The following is a 20,906-nucleotide window of genomic DNA, read 5'->3' as shown; positions in this document are numbered from 1 at the left end:
GTTCAGTCGCTCAGGCATGTCTGACTCTGCGACCCCATGGACTGCAGCACGCCAGGCCTCCCTGTCCATCACCAGCTCCCGGAGTCCACCCAAACCCATGTCCACTGAGTTGAATCAATTCTTTGGCACTCAGCTTTCTTTATAGTCCAACTCTCACATCCATACACGACTACTGGAAAGCCTTAGCTTTGACTAGACAGACCTTTGTCGGCAAAGTAATGTCTCTGCTTTTTAATTTGCTGTCTAGGTTGGTCATAACTTTTCTTCCAAGGAGTAAGTGTCTTTTAATTTCATGGCTGCAGTCACCATCTGCAGTGATTTTGGAGTGATTTTGCAGTGATTTATTCACTGTCGAAATAAAGCGGTGGCATTCACCAGGACGGCCTCAGGCAGCCCTGGAAGGGACAGAGATGCTGGGCCTGTCACTGGGTGGCCTGCTAAGTGTCCTGCTGGGAAGGCCAATGGAAATAAGCAAGTCTTACGGTGAGGGCAGCAAGGTTCATGGGGTGTACAGGACTGGGCCCATGGCCTGCATCTCTCTGACCTCAGTACACGTCAGTCATCCTGACTCTTCGGTGGGTCAGGATCGACTGTAGGGCTGCAATGTCATCTTGTCTTGATGCAGATGGTCAAACCAGTGCACGATCCCACAAACGATCGACCTTTCTCATGGGCCTTACACTTCACCTACGAGAGAAATCCGCTGGAACAAAAGGTGGTTTGCAGTCGTAGAGATCCATGCCCTCTTGAGTCTCCCATAGCTGGGACAGGGTAGACCATCCCTGTGGAAGGAGGGGATTGTCAGGGTCTTTCTGTAACTTTTTTTTTAGAAAATGCTTTTGTTTTGGCGGTGCTGGGTCTTCACTGCTGCGTGGGCTTTGTCTAGCTGGCGGCAAGTGGGGGCCACCCTTGCTGCTGTGTTGAATCCTCTCACTGTTGTAGCTTCTCTTACTGCAGAGCGTGGGCTCTCAGTAGCTGCGCTTCCCGGACTCTAGAGCACAGGCTCAGTAGTTATGGCACACAGGCTTAGTTGCTCTGCAGCATTTGGGATCTCCCAGGTCCAGAGATCAAACTCACATCTCCTGTGCTGGCAGGTCGATTCTTTACCACTGAGCCACCAGGGAAGCCCGGTGATTGGAAGAGTCTCGATATTCAGAATCATGGCACTGCCCTCCCTGTGGTCTCCCCTCACTTAGAAGGGGTTGGGCTTGAGGTACAGCAAACACTCTTGTGAATTCAGAAGAGAGGAGGAGGAGCAATACAACGTCCCTTTGTTGAAAGCAGCCTTTGAAGGGCTTCTTGGCTGTGCTTTCCTTTTCTGGTGTCATCCTTCCTGATATCACCACTACCTTTGTCTGGAGGAGTAAATGAAATACCGCCCGCACCAGTGTTCTTGGCATAGAATGAGCCCTCAAGAAATGATTTCTATTGTTGCTATTATCCTTCCCTCGACTGTTGACATTTTTCTCCTTCCCTTTCTAGAAACCCCAAGTGGGAAGCCTTTTGAGAAAGCATTGGTCGTTTCACTAGGAACCCACTTGTTAGCCGTGTAATCATGGCAGGGTGCTAGTCCCCTCTGCCCCGTAGGTGCATGTCAACATGTGCGCCCGTGAGGTGTGTGTGAGCGTGTGCACGGACGTCCAGGTATAGTCACTTATTTGATGGCGAGCAGCTCAGAAGTTCTTGCTCCACTCTCACCCTCAAAGCAGGGTCCATCACCCCCTTGCTCAGCTGAGATCGGTGTGGTCTCCCTCACTGAGGAGAGAATTCATACACCTGGTCTCTGGCCCTTGGATGGTGGACTTTTCCAGAAGGGGAATTCCATTTCCTCTCAGACTCATAGTTTCATTTTAGAAGACAGCATTACCCTCACAGAGAAAACACACAGCATCTCCTCCAAACAGCCCTCCATCTCCTGGCTCAAATGCTCAGTGGGACTGTCAAATTCTTTCCTCATGCCTGAGGTAAAAGGCATATATATATATATATATATAAACATTCAGTTCAGTTCAGTCACTCAGTTGTGTCCAACTCTTTGTGACCCATGAATTGCAGCACGCCAGGCCTCCCTGTCCATCACCAAGTTCACTCAAACTCACGTCCATCGAGTTGGTGATGCCATCCAGCCGTCTCATCCTCTGTCATCCCCTTCTCCTCCTGCTCCCAATCCCTTCCAGCAACAGAGTCTTTTCCAGTGAGTCAGCTCTTCGCATGAGGTGGCCAAAGTATTGGAGTTTCAGCCTCAGCATCAGTCCTTCCAATGAATACCCAGGACTGATCTCCTTTAGGATGGACTGATTGGATCTCCTTGCAGTCCAAGGGACTCTCAAGAGTCTTCTCCAACACCACAATTCAAAAGCATCAATTCTTTTGCACTCAGCTTTCTTCACAGTCCAACTCTCACATCCATACATGACCACTGGAAAAACCATAGCCTTGACTAGATGGACCTTTGTTGGCAAAGTAATATCTCTGCTTTTGCATATGCTGTCTAGGTTGGTCATAACTTTCCTTCCAAGGAGTAAGCGTCTTTTAATTGCATGGCTGCAATCACCATCTTCAGTGATTTTGGAGCCCCCCAAAATAAAATCTGACACTGTTTCCACTGTTTCCCCATCTATTTCCCATGAAGTGACGGAACCAGATGCCATGATCTTAGTTTTCTGAATGTTGAGCTTTAAGCCAACCTTTTCACTCTCCTATATATAAACATGTATTTATACAAATATAATATACATATTATATAAATATTTATACATAAATATATCAATATACATAAATATTAAAATAAATCTATACATAGCTATTACAATATATAAATATTTATACATAAATATTAAAATATAAAATATTTATACATAAATACAAAACATATAAAATATACATAAATATAAACATATTTATACATAAATATAAAACATTTTAATATTTATATATAAAATTTAAATATGGCACCCCACTCCAGTATTCTTGCCCGGAAAATCCCACGGACGGAGGAGCCTGGTAGGCTACAGTCCATGGGGTCGCAAAGAGTCGGACACGACTGAGTGACTTCACTTTCACTTTTACTTTATATTAAAAAATATTTTCTGACTAAAACTCCTGGGTGCCAGGGACTGGACCAAATATTCTTTCTAACCCAGTGAGGCTGAGAGGATATTTAAGACTTTTAATCTAGAGAGCAGATTACGGCTCTAGACTGGAATCCCACAGCCTCAGAATCTCAGCAGATAGTAAAACGACGAGCGGTTTGTCCTCTAAGTGCCCTCCAGGGACCTGTCGTCACATTTGCTACCAGGAGGCTCAGGACCCTGCAGGGCCTCGGGCCCGCCGCTGACATTCTCCCGCACAGCAGCCTGGTTAATCCTGTTAATTAATCCTGGTTAGTTCCTGGCGCCCGCTCTGGTTAATCAGGACAAGCTGAGTGTCACAGCTCCCCCCCGAGTTTTGGTGACTGTTGCATGAAGATGGGGAATTCAGCCTGGCTTCCGCAGCTCAGGATGCTTGCTGACTCTAGTGAGAGGGCTCCTGCTCTTTACTATTTGCTCCTTTGGTTGTTCACCTGGCTGCGTTGAGTCTTAGCTGCAGCGCACGGGATCTTCACCGCATCATGCAGAATCTCGCATTGGCGGCGCGTGGACTCTCTAGTTGTGGCATTTGGGCTCAGAAGTTGCAGCACGTGGGTTTAGTTGCTCTGTGGCATGTGGGATCTTAATTCCCTGACCAGGGATTGAACCCGAGTCCCCTGCATGACAAGGTGGATTTTTTAACCACTGGACCACCAAGGGAAGTCCTGAGAGGGCTTTGTAGAAATTCCACTTAGCACAGTATGGTTTCCTTGAGATCAGACTGAGTCACCATCACCACTGCAGTTAAGCTAACATTTCGATTCTGCCTTGCCCTGTTTTGATGGGCTTTCCTGGTGGCTCAGATGGTAAAGAAGGCATTTGCAATAATACAAGATATCTGGGTTAGATCCCTAGGTCAGAAAGATCCCCAGAGAAGGATATGGCAACTCGCTCCAATATTCTTGCCTGGAGAATCCCATGGACAGAGGAGCCTGGGGGGCTACAATCCATGGGGTCACAAAGAGTCAAACACGACTGAGTGACTCAGCACACACATGCAGACAGGAACAAGGAAAGCAGCTTCCGTCCAGCTTGTAGCAGAGCTGTTTTTCTTAGGAGTTCCCTGAAGGCCACAGATGACGATATGGATGGTCAGAAATGGAAGGAGAGACAGGAATTAAATATTTAAGTTAGGATGGGCATGTACATTGCACATGGGTCCCTAAAACTGTGTATCCCCAAATAGTCCATTTTCCAGTTAAATACTGTTTCTGCTGCATTTTTGTTGTTGTTGTTCTTTCCTGCCTCTTCTAAACCACTCACTCTCATTTGCTCAGCTCTCTTGTGTCACAAACATATGATCAAGTCAGAAAGATGCATTCAGAGGAAGACAGTGCCAGGGTGGTTGTGGGGAGATGGCTTCCTTAAGCTTTACTGAGTCAAAATTCGTGCCCCGGGTACAGGCAGGTAAGCTTTTCCAAACAGGCAACACTATCTTGAAAATGTTTTGTGATCAATACCTAGAATGTCTCACATCAGCCCAGAGCCTTTTGAGCTCACTGGCTCATCCTAAGCCTTGCAGAAGTCACATCTGAGCATCAGCAGATGAATATTTTCTGTCTAACAGTGAAGAGGGGGGAGACCTCTGATATTCCCCCAATACTGTCTAAGAGATTCAGACCCAGTTCTCCAAGTGTCTCTGGCTCCCCACCTACATACCAGCAGCCTCTTCCTAAAACTCACAAAGTGAAAGATTTGATTCGGAAACCAGACTCGATATAATGGGGCCACAGAGGCTAGTTTTTTAGAAAGAGCTGCCCTCTGGAACATGACACCGTGTTGGTAACAGACTTGGGTGCTCATGACATGCTCCTTTCCCACCAGAGGGGCAAACCATTTGCATCTGTGTACTAGAAGCATTCCTGTGAAATAGATAAAATATCTTGTCAGTTCCAAGGAGGTGCAAAATAGACCTCAATTGAAGAACATTCTTCCCCAGATGATAGCTAGGCCGTAAGGTTGGAGAAAATGTTCCAAATAGTGTTTGTGAGATTGCCCACCTGAATAATCTTTTTTTTTTTTAGTAGATTTTTTTCAATGTGGACCATTTTTAAAGTCTTTATTTAAAATTGTTGCAACATCGCTTCTGTTTTATGTTTTGGGTTTTTTTCGGCCACAAAGCACATGGATGGAATCTCAGGTGGTTCAGATATAAAGAATCTGCCTGCAGTGCGGGAGACCTGGGTTCAATCCCTGGGTCGGGAAGAGCCCCTGGAGGAGGGTGTGGCAGCCCACTCCAGTATTCTTGCCTGAGGAATCCTATGGACAGAGGAGCCTCACGAGCTACAGTCCATGGGGTTGCAAAGAGTCGGACATGACTCAGCAACTGGCCCTTTCACATGGGATCTTAACTCCCCAACCAGGGCTCGAACCCACCACCCCCTGCACTGGAAGGTGAAGTCTTCACCACTGGGCCACTGGGGAAGTCCCCCTGCCTGAGTAATCTTTAATATTACGTATATTCTGGTGTTCTCCTGAGTAGCCGACTGTCACAGTATGTGAATGAGTGTTCTGTTGCTTAGACAGGCTATCATGAATGTGTTTTCCAGACATCACAGTGCCTCTGGAAAGCATGTGGCATAGGAAGCTTTGGAGGTAAGGAGACTTCCATCTGGCCGCGTGAAAAGCAGAAAGGGAGTTGCTCATTCACAGCGAGAGATAACTGACGCGCGTACCAGGGACCCAGTAACTGCTTGGTTAAGTCACTGCTTTTTTACAAACTCAGTGTTTTCTACGGACGAGGCGGAACGAGGAGTGGCCAAGGCACAAAAGAAATCTAAGAAAGGACGCTGCTCTCAAAAAGCTTGTAGTCTAAATGAGGAAATGGTGTGTTTATGAAGGAACTTTAGAATCAGAGCTGAACTACTGAGGTGCTCGCTCAGTAGGGCGGGCAGACAGGGAGCGCAACAGGGGTTGGAGAAGGGCAGTGAGTGCGGATCATGACCAGCAGGGGCGCCCGCGAGTCCGTGCTGGTTCTCATGGCTCCTCCGGGGCGCCTGAGCGGTCCTCACCGCCTCTCTCCCCTTTCTCCCCTCCTTCCTCTCTCCATTTCCCTCCAGATCTTTCCTCTTCTCCTCTGGTCCTTTCCTTCTGCTTCTCTCCTTCCTGCTTTCCTGTGCTTTTCCTCGCACCTCCTCGCCTTCCTCCCTGATCCTCTGCCTCCCAGCCCTTCCCTTCTCTTTCCCCCAGGTCCTCACTTCCCTTCCCTATCATCTTTCCCTTTTCCCCTCTCCCGTTTCCTCCTCTGTGTCCTGCCTCCCTCCCCACCCCCACTCTGCATGTCTCTCTGCAAGGCGTCTGTGTGGCAACACTGTGCCCTGCCCAGGGATGTGAAGGAAGAGTAAGATCTCAACGTACAGGAAAGGCTAACGGTCAGTTCATTCCACAAAAAGAAGTCTGATTTTTGCTGTTGGCTTCTCTTGACTCTCCAGCCTTGACAAAGCCTATGTGGGTGTCTCTTCAGTCCCCCCAAAAGAAAACCCCTTCTCCAGTGGCCTCCCATGGCTGATTGATATGGAACACGGAGCCAACCATCCCCGATGATAAAATTTATTTATGCCTTCCTGTGTCCATGTATACATGTGCTTAGTGGCCTGGCAAGGAGGCAGTGGGCTTGGACCAGAGTCAGCAAACCAGAAAATAAAGCAAATACATCTTACAAATGATCTGTGCCTCTCGCAAATCACCATCACGCAAGCCCCTTGGTTACAGAGCCCTTATTCCTTCTCATCCTTTCTTTTCCTTCTAATTAGAGCAAATCAATCCTTTCTCAAAGAGTAAACGTTAGAAAATTTTAAACGGGAGTGAGGGGGAGCCACTGACAACAGTGAAGAATGAAAAGACACACAGACCCCCAGTTTCCCGGAATAAAAGCCAGCTGGGCAAGAGGAAATAAAAGCATCATGTTTATGACAACCCTCCCCAGTTGCCAGAGCACCAACATGTGGCGTATGGGAAAATGAGATTTCACAGTCACGGCACGTTTCTGACCTATATCAGAATGCCGCACAGGATTCTCTTAGCCTCATGTATCTGATTCATCTCATAGTATCCTTGTGAGAAAGCGAATGCGGTGCTGGAAAGCCGGGCTGGATGCAGCATCAGGAGCCCGGCACAGAGCTCCAGCCTCTCCACGTACCAGCAGCCCTGCCCTGGACCCCAGGGTTCCGTCTGTGACCCACAGGCGCTTAGGGAGACTCCCCAGCCTCAGAAGGGGTCTGGGGAAGGGAATCCTGCACAGCTGGTGGGGAGACGGGCCCCTCTGGCTCTGATCGCAGCCAGTGAGCGCTGAGTGCTGTGTGTCTGTGATGATTCCATGATACTTCCAGTTCTGAAGACCACAAAAGGACTGAGAGGAAGAGAAAGGACACCATGAAGGCAGGGTCACAAAGGCTGACATGTTTTAATAAGGAAGGGAAGAAAAAAGAATCAAAGTGAAGAAATGTGTAGGTTAACATTCTTCTTCAGCCATACACTAAAACAGAAGGACAAATTGAATTTTCTCTTGAGTTTGTCTTGAAAACCCCCAAATGTCACATGCCCTATAGGCTGTTTTATCAGGAAGGGACAAGGTTTAAAAACCACCAAAATAATAACATGAAGCAGTTTCTCCTTGCTGTTTGTTCTCTCATGAGATATAAACAACTTTAAGGAAATGCTCTAGAATCTAGCTGAGCACCTTATTAGTAAATGGATTTTTTTTTTTTTTTTTTTTTGGCATCAGGCTCCTTTTAATTGCTTCCCCAATACTGTTGTCCTTTGGTATCTGCAGGCGACTGGCTCAAAGAAACCCTGTGGTTACCAAAATCCACAGATGCTCAAGTCCTTTATATTCACATAAAACGACTTGGTCTTTGCATGTAACATACACAGCAACATCCTTGCCCTATTTATTTGGTTGTGCCCAGTCTTAGTTGAGGCATGTGGGATCCTTGATCTTCGCTGCACCACACAGGATCTTTAGTTGTGACATGTGGGATCTGGTTCCCTGACCAAGGATTGAACCCAGGCTCCCTGCATCAGGAGCTCGGAGTCTTAGCCACTGGACCACCAGGGAGGGAAGCCCTGATCCTCTCCATACTTTTAACTATCTCTAGATTATTCACAATAATATCTCACTGTGGTGTTTTTTTTTCCTCTTGATTAGTGATGTTAAACACCTTTTCATGTATCTGTTGGCCATCTGTATGTCATCTTTGGAAAATGTCTGTTCAGATCCTCACTCATTTTTTCGATTGGATTTGTTTTTTTTGCTATTGATTTTGTGAGTTCTTTGTACATTGTGAATATTAACCCTTTATCAGACATATGACTTGCAGTATTTTTCCTATTTGGTAGATTGCCCTTTCATTTTGTTGATGGTTTCCTTAAATGTAGAGAAGCTTTTTATTATTTGTATTTATTTTTTAATGGGTATTTTAGATAAGATTTTATTTGAGGTGCCTATTCTGTAATTGTATCCCTGTCCATATTATAATATTTACACCATTCTGGCTGAATCAGGCTGTTACCTTGCACTATCAACAGCAACTGATAGTTAACTACTTCTGAAGACACCAATGGTTATTATAATCATTCCTGACTAATTGGTTATTCCAACTAAGTAATCATGAGAATTTCAAATGCCAGTTTTGCTACTATTTAGTTGTGTGACTTCAGACAACTCACTTAACATCTCTGTACCTTAGCTTCACTGCCTATAGAATGGGTTTTTTATGTGTATTAAATGGCTTAATAGATGAAAAGCATTTATAGCAGTATCTGGCACATAGTAAGTGCTACCTAGTGTTGGCTGCCATTTGTTTTGAGCTTAAAAGTGCACAAAAGACCTATCACATTCTCTCAGTTTGAGATCTTTGCCACAATTTTGTGGACAGGTGAATTTTAAAGGCTTGCACAAAAACCAGTGTTACCGTGTGCTGGGGAAACACTCCAGAAGTCCTTAGAGCATCCGATGAGTTTCCTTCCAGTCCCTTTCCTGCGAGTGAGAAAATACCCAAAGAGACTTAGTGACTTAGGCAAGATGGTGGTGGTGGTTTTTCAGTCGCTCAGTCATGTCTGACTCTTTTGCAACCCCTGGACTGTAGCCCACCAGGCTCCTCTCTCCATGGGATTCTCCAGGCAAGAATACTGGAGTCGAGTGACATTTCCTTCTCCAGGGGAATCTTCTTGATCCTGGGATCAAACTGACATATCCTGCTTGGCAGGCAGATTCTTTACCATTGAGCCACCCAGGAGGCCAGGCAAGATGGTAAAGCAGGTTAGTGGGCATTCTTGACTGGAATGTGGACTTCTGCCTCTGCGTTTCTTTCTTCTAGCAAGTGAACAGCTTATTTGCGTGTTTAAATAACTTTTTGATGAGACAGTGCACTTAATGCACAGACCCTGTGCCTGGCCCAGACGCAGGACGTGGTGCCGCCTCTCCGCTGCCGCTTGCCAACCTCTGCTTCCTTTGTGGTTGAAGTCCAGACTCAGGTCAGAAGCTACCGTAGGAGACAACGTGTTGCTGCTTTTCAGAGCAGAGTTTGACTCACTGATCCCCGAAGACCTGATGTGAGCGTGCAGGATTCCCTCAGCATTGCTGAAATACGGATATATAGAGAAACTGAACCTGTGCCAGGCCCTGTGTTACATTTTACATACAGCCCTAATAATAACACCATTCTCCACAGTGGCTGTACCAGCTTACATTCCCACTGGCAGTGTGGGAGGCTCCCTTCTCTCCGCACCTTCTCCAACATTTGTTATTTGTAGATTTTTTGAATCATGGCCATTCTGACCAGTGTGAGGTGATACTTCGTTGTAACTTTGATTTGCATTTCTCTAATTAGCGGTGTTGAGCATCTTTCCATACGCCAATTTGTCCATGTGTACTTCTCCTTTGGAGAAATGTCTGTTTAGACCTTCTGCCCATTTTCTGATTGGGTGGTTGTTTACTACTATTTAGATGAGCTGTTTGTGTCTTTTCTAAATTAAGCCCTTGTCGGTCACATTGTTTGCAAATATTTTCTCCATTCTGTATGTAGTCTTTTCGTTTTGTTTATAGTTTCCTTTGCTGTACAAAAGCTTTTAACTTTAATTAGGTCCCACTTGTTTATTTTTGCTTTTATTTCTATTGTCTTGAGAGATTAACCTAAGCAAACATTGGTACAATTTATGTCAGAGAATGTTTTGTCTATATTCTTCCTGGGATTTTTATGGTGTCATTTTGAGTTTATTTTTGCATATAGTGTGAGAGAGGTGTGAGGGAGTGATCTGACTTCATTGATTTATATGCAGCTGTCCAGGTTTCCCAACACCACTTGCTGAAGAAACTGTCTTTCCTCCCTTATAGTCTTGTCTCCTTTGTCGAAAATTGACCATAGGTATGTGGATTTATTTCTGAGCTCTCTGTTATCCATGTCTATTTTTGTGCTGGTACCATACCATTTTGATTATTGAAGCTTTCTATTGTTGTCTTGGGCATACTCCAGGAGATGGTGAGGAACAGGGAGGCCTGGCATGCTGCAGTCTGTGGGGCTGCAAAGAGCTGGACACAACTTGGCAATGAGCAACTACTACTGTCTGAAATCTAGGAGGGTTATGCTTCCTGCTTTGTTCTCTTCCCTCAAGATTGTTTTGGCAATTCCGAGTCTTTCATGGTTCCATATAAACTTTAGGATTCTTTGTTCTTTGACAGGGATCATATTAAATCTGTAGATTGCTTTGGACAGTATGCCATTTTAATCATCCTGATTCTTATTAATAAAACCCTAGAGCATACGGTATCTGTTTCTTTGAATCATCTTCAATTGTCTCATTATTCTCTGCATGTAAATCCTTCACCTCCTAAGTCAGGTTTATTCCTAAGTATTTTTTTATATGATTTTTTTTCAAAGGGATTTTTGTTTTTTTACTTTCCCTTTCTGATATTTCATTGTTAGTGCAAAATAAAGAAATGCAACAGATTTATCAATTTGTATTCTGCTACTTTACTGTATTATTTTATTAATTTTAGTCATTTTTATGTGGTCTTTAGGGTTTTATATATATAGCATCATGTCATCTGCATATAGTGACAGTTTGACATCTTTTCTTCCAGTTTGGATATGTTTTATTTTTTTTGTCTGACTGTTGTGGCCTTGGAAGGAAAGTTATGACCAACCTAGACAGCATATTAAAAACCAGAGACATTACTTTGTCAACAAAGGTCCATCTAGTCAAGGCTATGGTTTTTCCAGTAGTCATGTATGGATGTGAGAGTTGGACTATAAAGAAAGCTGAGCACAGAAAAATTGATGCTTTTGAACTGTGGTGTTAGAGAAGACTTTTGAGAGTCCCTTGGACTGCAAGGAGATCCAACCAGTCCATCCTAAAGGAGATCAGTCCTGAGTGTTCATTGGAAGGACTGATGTTGAAGCTGAAACTCCAATAGTTTGGCCACCTGATGTGAAGAGATGACTCATTTGAAAAGGCCCTGATGCTGGGAAAGATTGAGGGCAGGAGGAGAAGGGGATGACAGAGGATGAGATGGTTCGATGGCATCACCAACTCAATGGACATGGGTTTGGGTGGACTCCGGGAATTGGTGATGGACAGGGAGGTCTGGTGTGCTGTAGTTCATGGGGTCACAAAGTGTCGGACATGACTGAGCGACTGAACTGAACTGAACTGTGGCTGGAACTTCAAAAACTTGTTGAATAGAAGTGGTGAGAGTGTATATATCCTTGTCTTGTTCCTGATCTGAGAGGAAATGCTTTCAAGAGTTTCACCGCTGAGTATGATGTTAGCTGTGGGCTTGTCATAAATGGCCTTTATTATGTTGAAGTATGTTCCATCTGTGCCCACTTTCTGGAGAGTTTTTATCATAAAAGAAGGTTGAATTTTTTCAAAATGTTTTTCTGCACTTCATGTGGTTTGTATTCTTCAATTTGTTAATAACTTATTGATCACAGTCATATTATTATAAAACATTATTGAGATATTTAATGTTCACTTACATAAAAATCACCAGCAACAGGTGTTAGTTACTGCAAAAATCCCCCAGGCAATAATGTGTTAATATGGTGTATCATACTGATACCTACTGTGGATGTTGAAAAACCCTTGCATCCCTGGGATAAATCCCATTTGATCACAGTGTATGATCCTTTTAATGTACTGTTGGAGTTGGTTTGCTAGTATTTTGTTGAGGATTTTTCCATCTCTGTTCATCAGTGATACTGGCCTGTAATCTTCTCTTCTGTGGTATCTTTGTCTAACTCTGGTATCAGGTTGATAGTGGCCTTGTAGAATGAGTTAAAGAGTGTTCCCTCTCTTGAAATTCTTTGGACAAGTTTCAGAAGAACAGGTATTAACTCTTCCAAAGTGTTTGAAAGTAGTCTGTGAAGCCACCTGCTGCTGGACTTTTGTTGTTGAGAATTTTTAAATTACTGATTCAATTTCAGTACTGGCAATTGGTCTATTATTTTCTATTCCATCCTGGTTCAGTCTTCAGAGATTTTCTTTTGACTTTCTATGAATTTGTCCATTTCTTCTAGTCTGTGCATTTTACAGGTGTAGGGCTCCGAAGATGGCCCAGCTGGTAAAGAACCCACCTGCCAGTGCAGGAGGCATAAGAGACAAAAGTTCGATCCCTGGGTTGGGGAGATCCCCTGGAGAAGGGCACGGTGACTCACTCCACTATTCTTGCTTGGAGAATCCCATGGACAGAGGAGCCTGGTGGGCTACAGCCCTTAGGGGGTCCCACAGAGTCAGACATGACTGAGGTGACTTAGCACATAGTAACTTGTAACAGTCCTTTATGATCATTTGTATTTCTATGGGGATTGACTCCTCCTTTTTTCATCTCTGATTTTATTGACCTGTGTGCCCTCTTTTTTTTTTCTTGATGAGTCTGCCAAAAGGTTTATCAATTTTATTTATTCAAAGAACCAGCTTTTAGTTTGATCTTTTCTGTTGTTTTTTTAGTCTTTATTTCATTTATTTCTGATCTTATTTCTTTCTTTCTACTAGCTTTGGGTTTTATTTGTTCTTCTTGCTCTAGTTGCTTCAGGTATAAGGTTAGGTTGTTTGAGGTTTTTCTTGCTTCCTGATGTAAGACTGTATTGCTATAAACTTCCCTCTCGGAACGGCTTTTGCTGTGTCCCCTAGGTTTTGAATCATTGTGCTTTTGTTTTCATTTGTCTCTAGGTATTGTTTTATTTTTTATTTCTTCAGTGATCCACTGGTTGTTTAGAAGCATCTTGTTTAGCCTGCACATGACTGTGTTTCCAGCTTTTTTATTTTTGGTAATTGATTCAAATCTCATAGTGCTGTGCTCAGAAAAGACGCTTCATGTGATTTCAGTTTTCTTAAATTTACCGAGGCTTACTTTGTGCCCAGCATGTGATCAGTCCTAGAGAATGTTCCAGAACTTGAGAAGAATGTGTATTTGATTGCTTTTGAATGAAATGCTCTTGATATTCAACTAAGTCCAAATGGTATAAACGTGTCCTTTAAGGCCTCTACTTCCTTACTGATTTTCTATCTGGATGATCTGTTCAATGATGAAAGTGGGGTGTTAAAAGCCCCCAACCGTTATTATGTTACTATCAGTTTCTTTTATGTCTGTGAACATCTGCTTTATATACTGAGGTGCTCCTATGTTGGGTGCAGATATAGTTACAACTGTCATATCTTCTCTTGGATTGATCCCTTAATTGTTATGTAGTGTCCTTCTTTGTCTCTTGTAACATGCTTTTTATTTTAAAGTCTATTTTGTACAATGTGAGTATTCCTGCTCTAGCTTTCTTTTGATTTCCATTTGCATGGAATATCTTTTTCCATCCCCTGACTTTCAGTCTGCATATGTCTCTAGATCTGAAGTAGGTCTCTTATAGGCAGCATATAAATGCGTCTTGTTTTTGTATTTAGCCAGTCTGTATCTTTCGGTTGGATCCTTTTATCTATTTACATTTAACGTAGTTACTGATATGTATGTTCTTACTGCCATTTTGTTAATTGTTTTGGATTTGATTTTGTAGGTCGTTTTCCTTCTTTTATTCTCTTATCCTATGATTTGATGGCTATCTTTGCTGTTGTGTTGGGATTCATTTTTCTTTTTTGCCTAAAAATATATATTATAGGTTTTATTGGTAGTTACCACGAGGTTTTGATATACAGCATTCTGTATACACACACACACATACATGTATATATACACATACACATGATTATTTTAAGTTGCTGATCTCTTCATTTCAGATGCATTTCAAATATCCTGCATTTGTACTCTCCTCTTCTATTACTAGTTTAGATATCACAGTTGTGTGTGGATGATTTCCTATCTTTACTGTTGTTTGCCTTTACTGGTGAGCTTTCCCATTTCATAATTTTCTTGTTTCTAGTTGTGACCTTTTCCTTTCCACCTATTGGAGCTCTTTTAGCATTTCTTGTAAAGCTGGTTTGGTGGTGCTGAGTTCTTTTGGCATTTGCCTGTCTGTACAGCTTTGGATTCCTCTATCAAATCTGAATGAGTGCCTTGCTGGGTAGAGTATTCTCACTTGTAGGTTTTTCCATTCATCACTTTAATTATATCATGCCACTCCCTTCTGACCTGGAGTTTCTGCTGAAAAAAATTAGCTGATAAACTTACGGGATTCCCGTGTATGTCATTTGTTGCTTTTCTCTTGTTGACTTAATATTTTTGTCAGTTTGATTAGTATACATCTCAGTGTGCTGTTCTTCCTTGGGTTTATCCTGCCTGGGACTTTCTTACTGGATTTGGGTGACTGTTTCCTTCCCCATGTTAGGGAAGTTTTCAACTATTATCTCTTTGAATATCTTCTCAGGCCCTAGGCCTTCTGGAACCCCTATCATGCAAACGTTAGTACATTTGATGATGTCCCAGAGATCTCTTAAACTGTCCTCTTTTCATTATCTTTTTCTTTATTCTGTTCTGTGGCAGTGATTTCCATGACTTTCTTCCAGCTCACTTGTCCGTTCTTTTGCCTCGTTTTTTTCTGCTATTGATTCTACTTTTTCATCTCAGTTACTGTATTCATCAACTCTTGTTCTTCTTTATATTTTCTAGCTCTTTATTAAAAATTTGTAACTTCTCACTCTGCACTCATTCTTTTCCTGAGTTCTTGGATCATCCCTACCGTCATTACGCTGAACTCTTTCTTGGGTGGATTGCCTATCTCCAGGTCACTTAGTTGTCCTATGGTTTTATCTTGTTTCTTCATCTGAAACATATTCCTCTACCATCTCACTTAGTCTCAATTTCTAACTGTATGTTGTAACAACTCAGTCACTCAGTCATGTCCGACTCTTTGTGACCCCATGGACTGCAGCACGCCAGGCTTCCCTGTTCTTCACTATCTCCCTGAGTTTACTCAAATTCATGTCCATCGAGTCACTGATGCCATCCAACCATCTCATCCTCTGTCACCTCCTTCTGTCCTCAGTCTTGCACAGCATCAAGGTCTTTTTCCAATGAGATGGCTTTTCACATCAGGTGGCCAAATATTGGAACTCCAGTTAAGCAGCACATTTTTATGTAAGTGGAAAGTTATGTTTCTTGACTTTGGAGAAGTGGCATTGTATAGGGGCTGTCCTTCATGTCCCAGCAGTACACGCCCCCTCTTGTCATCCAAGGGCCAGAGACCAGCTGGTCCCAGGGTAGGCTCTGGTCTGCATTTGCTGACTTAGTTCCATGCGTTACTGGATTGTAGTTCTCTTACTTTGGGGTGTCTTGCCCCTGTGATGGGTGAGGCTGGTCTAGAGGTTTATCCAGGCTTCCTGATGGGAAGAGCTGGTACATGCCCACTGGTGGGTGCGGCTATGGCAAGGGGCGTGTCTAAAGGTGACTTCCTGTGTGCTCAGGAAGTCTTTAGGCAGCCAGTCTGCTGATGGGTGGGGCTGTGTTCCCACCAGGGTGGTTGTTTGGCCTGAGGTGTCCCAGCACCAGAGCCTGCAGGCTTTTGGGTGGGGCCAGGTCTTGGTTCCAAAATGGCAGCCTCCAGGAGTGCTCACACAGATGAACAGTCCCCAGCGCTTCTGCCACCAGTGTCTGTGTCCCCACAGTGAGCCCCAACCACCCACCCCCTGCCTCCCCTGGGAGACCCTCCAAGACCAGCAGGTGGGTCTGGCCCAGGCTCTTACAAAGTCACTGCTTTTGCCCTGGCTCTTGGAGTACACAAGACATTGTGTAAGCCCTCCAAGAGTGGAGTTGCTGTTTACCCCAGGCCTGTGGAACTCCTGTACTCAAGCACTAGTGGCTTTCATAACCAAATGCTCTGGGCATGCCTCCTCCTAATGCCAGAACCCAAGGCTAAGCAGTCTGACATGGGGCTCAGAATTCTCACTCTTGTGGGAGACCTTCTGCTGTATATTTCTTCTCCAGTTTGTGGGTCATCTACTCAGGGGGTAATGGGATTTGACTATATCACATGTGCACCCCTTTTACCTTTTTGTTGAGTTTCTTCTTTACATCTTTGGATTAGAATATCTTTTTTGGTGAGTGAGTGAGTGAAGTCGCTCAGTCGTGTCCGACTCTTTGTGACCCCGTGAACTGTAGCCTACCAGGCTTCTCCGCCCATGCGATTCTTCAGGCAGGAATACTGAAGTGGGTTACCATTTCCTTCTCCAGGGGATCTTCCCGACCCAGGGATTGAACCTGGGTGTCCCGCATTGGAGGCAGATGCTTTAACCTCTGAGCCACCAGGGAAGCACCATCTTTTTTTTTTTTTTTTTTTGGTAGGTTCAAGTCTTTTTTTTATCAGTGGTGGTTCAGCAATGGGTTGGGATTGTGGTGTGCTTATGTGAGGAAGTGAGCTCAAGTTCCTTTTATTCTGCCATCAGCATGATGAATAAACTCTTAATTACTGATTTTTTTTAAACTAGTGCCATATCAATAGGCACAACAGTACCCCTTCACAGCGATGATGATGAAGTCTAATTGTACATCCATTACAGAGCTGCCTTCAGCACTAACAGGGCAACCTCTGGGGTTCTGAGTGATGCAAGATGCCCCAGCAACACTGGCAGGGGTCCCTGTCCAGGTTCTAGAAGCTGTGTTCCCTGAATTATGGCGCTCTACCTCTCTCTTCAAAGTCAGCCATGGCAAGACGGACTTCCTTCTAACTGTGCATCCATCTAGTTTGATCCAATATTTTGTTTTAAATTTTGTCTCTATTATTCATCAAAGATATGTGCTCAGATGCTAAGTTGTATCTGACTCTTTGCAACCCCATGGCCTGTAGCCCACCGGGCTCCTCTGTCCGTGAGATTCTCCCAGCAAGAATACTAGAGTGGGGTGCCCTTTCGTTCTCCAGGGAATCTTCCCGACCCAGGGACTGAACCTGCATCTCTTATATCTCCACATTGGCAGGGAGATTTACTACTAGCACCACATAGGAAGCCCCAGATATTGGCCTATAATTTTTTTGATATTGTCTTTGTCTGATTTTGGTATCAGGTGATGGTGGCTTCCTATAACAACTTTGGGAATATTCCTTCTTCCACCTGTTGGAAGAGTTTGAGAAGGATCCGTGTAGTTCCTTCGTGTGTTTGGTAGAATTCCCCAGTGAAGCCATCTGGTCCTGGACTTTGGTTTGCAGGGAGTGTTTTTGGTTTTTTTTTTTAGTTACAGATTCTATTTCACTTCTAGTGATCTATCTGTTCAACGTATCTATTTCTTCTTGACTCAGTTTTGGTGGGTTGTATAGTTTCTAGAAACTTGTCCATTTCTTATAGGTTGTCCAATTTGTTGGCATATAATTATTCCTAGTTCTCTTACATTTTTGTATTTCTGTGGTATCAGTTGTTTGGTCTCTCTTAATCTCTTAACTGGAAAGTATCCAACGTGGTGCTATTGGTAAAGAACCCACCTACCAATGCAGGAGACATAAGAGAGGCGGGTTCGATCCCTGGGTCAGGAAGATCCCCTGGAGAGTCCCCATGGACAGAGGAACCTGGCAGACTACAGTCCACCGGGTCACAAAGAAGTCAGAAACGACTGAAACAACTTAGGGCACACACACACACACACAGTATCTATACAGTGATTGTACCATGAGAAAATAATGAGGTCTTATTTGCTGAGCATTTCTGTTATGTCCAAAGCTGTGCTAAGCCTGTAGTCTTCACACATCCTTACTGAATGTTGTTATTCCCACTTTCTGTGACTTACAGAGACTATCCCAAAAGTGACTTCTCTTCCTTTCTAACAGATATCTGCAAACGAAATCGAAATGCTTTTGATGAGGTTGCCACGCATGTTTAAACAGGAATTCACAGGTGTGGGAGCAACGCTGGAAAAAAGGTGGAAGTTGTGTGCCTTCGAAGGAATTAAAACTACCTAACTGTGAAGAGCGATGAAATCTCTGGACGAAACCACCTGAACCCGGTCAGGGCTGAGCCGCGTGAGCCCAGGAGGTTTGGGGCAGGTCCAACACGGGACCTTTATGGAGCCGTCAGAGCCTGACTGTAGTTACATCTGTGGCGTTCTCTTGTGAGTGGAAATGTAATTGTGTACCAGTTCCCTAAAACAAAGCTTCATACTGTGACAGATCTGTTTGCTATGAAAACCAATGATTCCACAGTCATAGTGATGGCAGAACCCTAAAATATGCTACATTTGAGACTAGCTCACCAAGCAGAATATTTAAAGTTAATAATGGTGTTGCAATGGTCGTTGCTAGGCTACAAAGCTGTATATGTAATGTATAGCTGAAATCATTCAATGACATTTTCCTGAAAGTCTTTCTGTTTTAGTAAAAAAAAAAAGAAGAAATAAAAAAAGGAATTTTACAGTAAGGAAAAAAAAATCATACCAAAAGAAAACTTGAATATGTGTCTGAACAGTTATTGTATTTTATAAATTAAGTTATATGCTGTTCTAGGGACTTTTGCCTTATTGAAGAGGCAGAAAATGTGATTGGACTCCTTGAGAATGCTTTATCAAGAATATTATTTTTCTAACGTAACAATCCTCCATCATACATTCTTTTAACATGGACTGCATAACAATTTTCATAAAATGTAAATAAAAGAAAAACTAGTGCTACTGTCTTGTACTTGGTATGTAATATTCAGGTTTATGCATCAAAATAAACATTCAGTAAATATTGCTGTTACAAATTTTATAGCAAAGATATTAATTTTTTTCAATAAATATGACTTCTACCATATTGGTTTTGCAAATTATTCTTTGATATATTTTAAGAACCATTTTTCACATTATTCAATCCCATCTCATATCCCATTATTTTTAAATGATTAAATAAATGCATGAGTGACATGAAGAGACAAAACATTTCAGACAAATATATAAAAATCATCAAGTGGAACGTACTCAGAAAAGATTATATAGCATTAGAATGGATATTATTTGAAAATACCAAGCTATGACAGCCAAATATAATCAAGATAAATTTTATGTTTGTTTTGTGTCCTCATGCATAGAAACAAAGTAGCCAGTTACTTACTATTATTAATTCCTGGGTTTATTTGTATGTTTTCCAGAAAACATACAAGTTAGAAAAAAGAATTTAAAAATTCACACGTCAACAATTTAGAGAAAATTCAGGTCTCCCTTCTTTAAATGTAAGTAGTATAGAGCTTTCAATTGTATTTTCCTCCTGTTTCCTTACATGAGAATCACAAAAAAGCAAGTATTCCAGATACTGATTGATTTTAAATGAAACATTTTTTTAGGAAGACAGCTGAACAGTGAATGTTATTTAAAATTCCAAAAAAGACATTCATAATTTCCTATTGGACATTATTGTCCTCCGGCTCTTTTTATTGAGTCCTGATAAATTATTAAGATTCTTATTCATGCCTTCCATAAATATCTACACAGAGATTCAGGCTCAGTGCTACCACCATGAATTTGCAGCTGAATTAGAAAGGAACCCCCACCACCACCCCAACCAATGAACTCAGAGTTCAATGGGGAAAAGACATTTTCCCAAAAGTGTCTATATGATATGAACCATGTGACAGGAGAGATGTGATAATGGAGCCATGATCCAGCCTAAATATCAATGTCATTAATGGTGAAACCCTTGAGGTCTCTCCACTGCTATCTGTCAGTGCTCACCACCACCATCATCCATGTTTCAGACAAGTAAGGATACAACAATCCGAAAGGGGACCTCCTTATTTACAGATAATGTTACCATAAAATAGAAGACCCAAGAGGTTCACCTGAAAAAGAAAAGACGAATTCAGTCAAGTGGCAGCTAAAGACAACGTCTAGTAGGGGCCCAAAGAAGTACCATAATCTAGACCGTCTGCGAGCTGAAAACCTGGTCGATGTTTTCAAGTGTGCATTCATACTTTCAAGGATTGCCTGCAGTCACTTTAGCCTGAGGATACAGGGCAGACCCCAACTTACGGCTTCTGCTCAGGAGGAGTTGGCATGACCTCATGTTAGATCTGACATAAGACACCGCTTTCTAACTTCAATTATGTGAATGACTTATTTTTGCTAGGGAAAAAAAAAAAAACTTCTGAATTACTTCACGTGCATACTGGTTTCAGACAGGACTTTAGAGGTCACCTGGGGAAAGAAATGGCATTGGTACCTCCGAGGGGCATCTTCCTGTCTGTCACCCCATCCTCCCTAATCCTCGGGATAATCGTATTAAAAAGGACAGTGTTATTGTCCTCATTTGTCACACAAGGAGAAGAAGGCTCACACATGCTAACAATCTGGCCAAATCTGCACGGTTAGACAACTCTGAATACGGGGTTTGAAACCAGGACCCAATGACTCCAAAACACGTTGTTCTTTTTACTATGCCACGC

General features: G+C 42.9%; 1 protein-coding gene across 2 annotated transcripts in view; it reads left to right on the top strand.

The window, feature by feature from the left end:
• Positions 1–19,282, top strand: part of ENOX1 (ecto-NOX disulfide-thiol exchanger 1) — a 662,416-nt gene extending 643,134 nt beyond the window's left edge. For both annotated transcript variants that reach the window (XM_040267197.1, XM_040267198.1), the window contains one exon: positions 18,323–19,282. In XM_040267197.1, coding sequence (XP_040123131.1) covers positions 18,323–18,454 — 132 coding nt within the window. In that variant the 3' untranslated portion in view covers positions 18,455–19,282. The remainder of the gene's footprint in view (positions 1–18,322) is intronic.
• Positions 19,283–20,906: the final 1,624 nt, after the last annotated feature.

This window comes from Oryx dammah, unplaced genomic scaffold (genome assembly GCF_014754425.2).
Source record: "Oryx dammah isolate SB20612 unplaced genomic scaffold, SCBI_Odam_1.1 HiC_scaffold_24, whole genome shotgun sequence".
NCBI lineage: Eukaryota > Metazoa > Chordata > Mammalia > Artiodactyla > Bovidae > Oryx > Oryx dammah.
The sequence above is the reverse complement of the archived record's forward strand: the minus strand, read 5'-3'. Positions and strand labels throughout refer to the sequence as shown.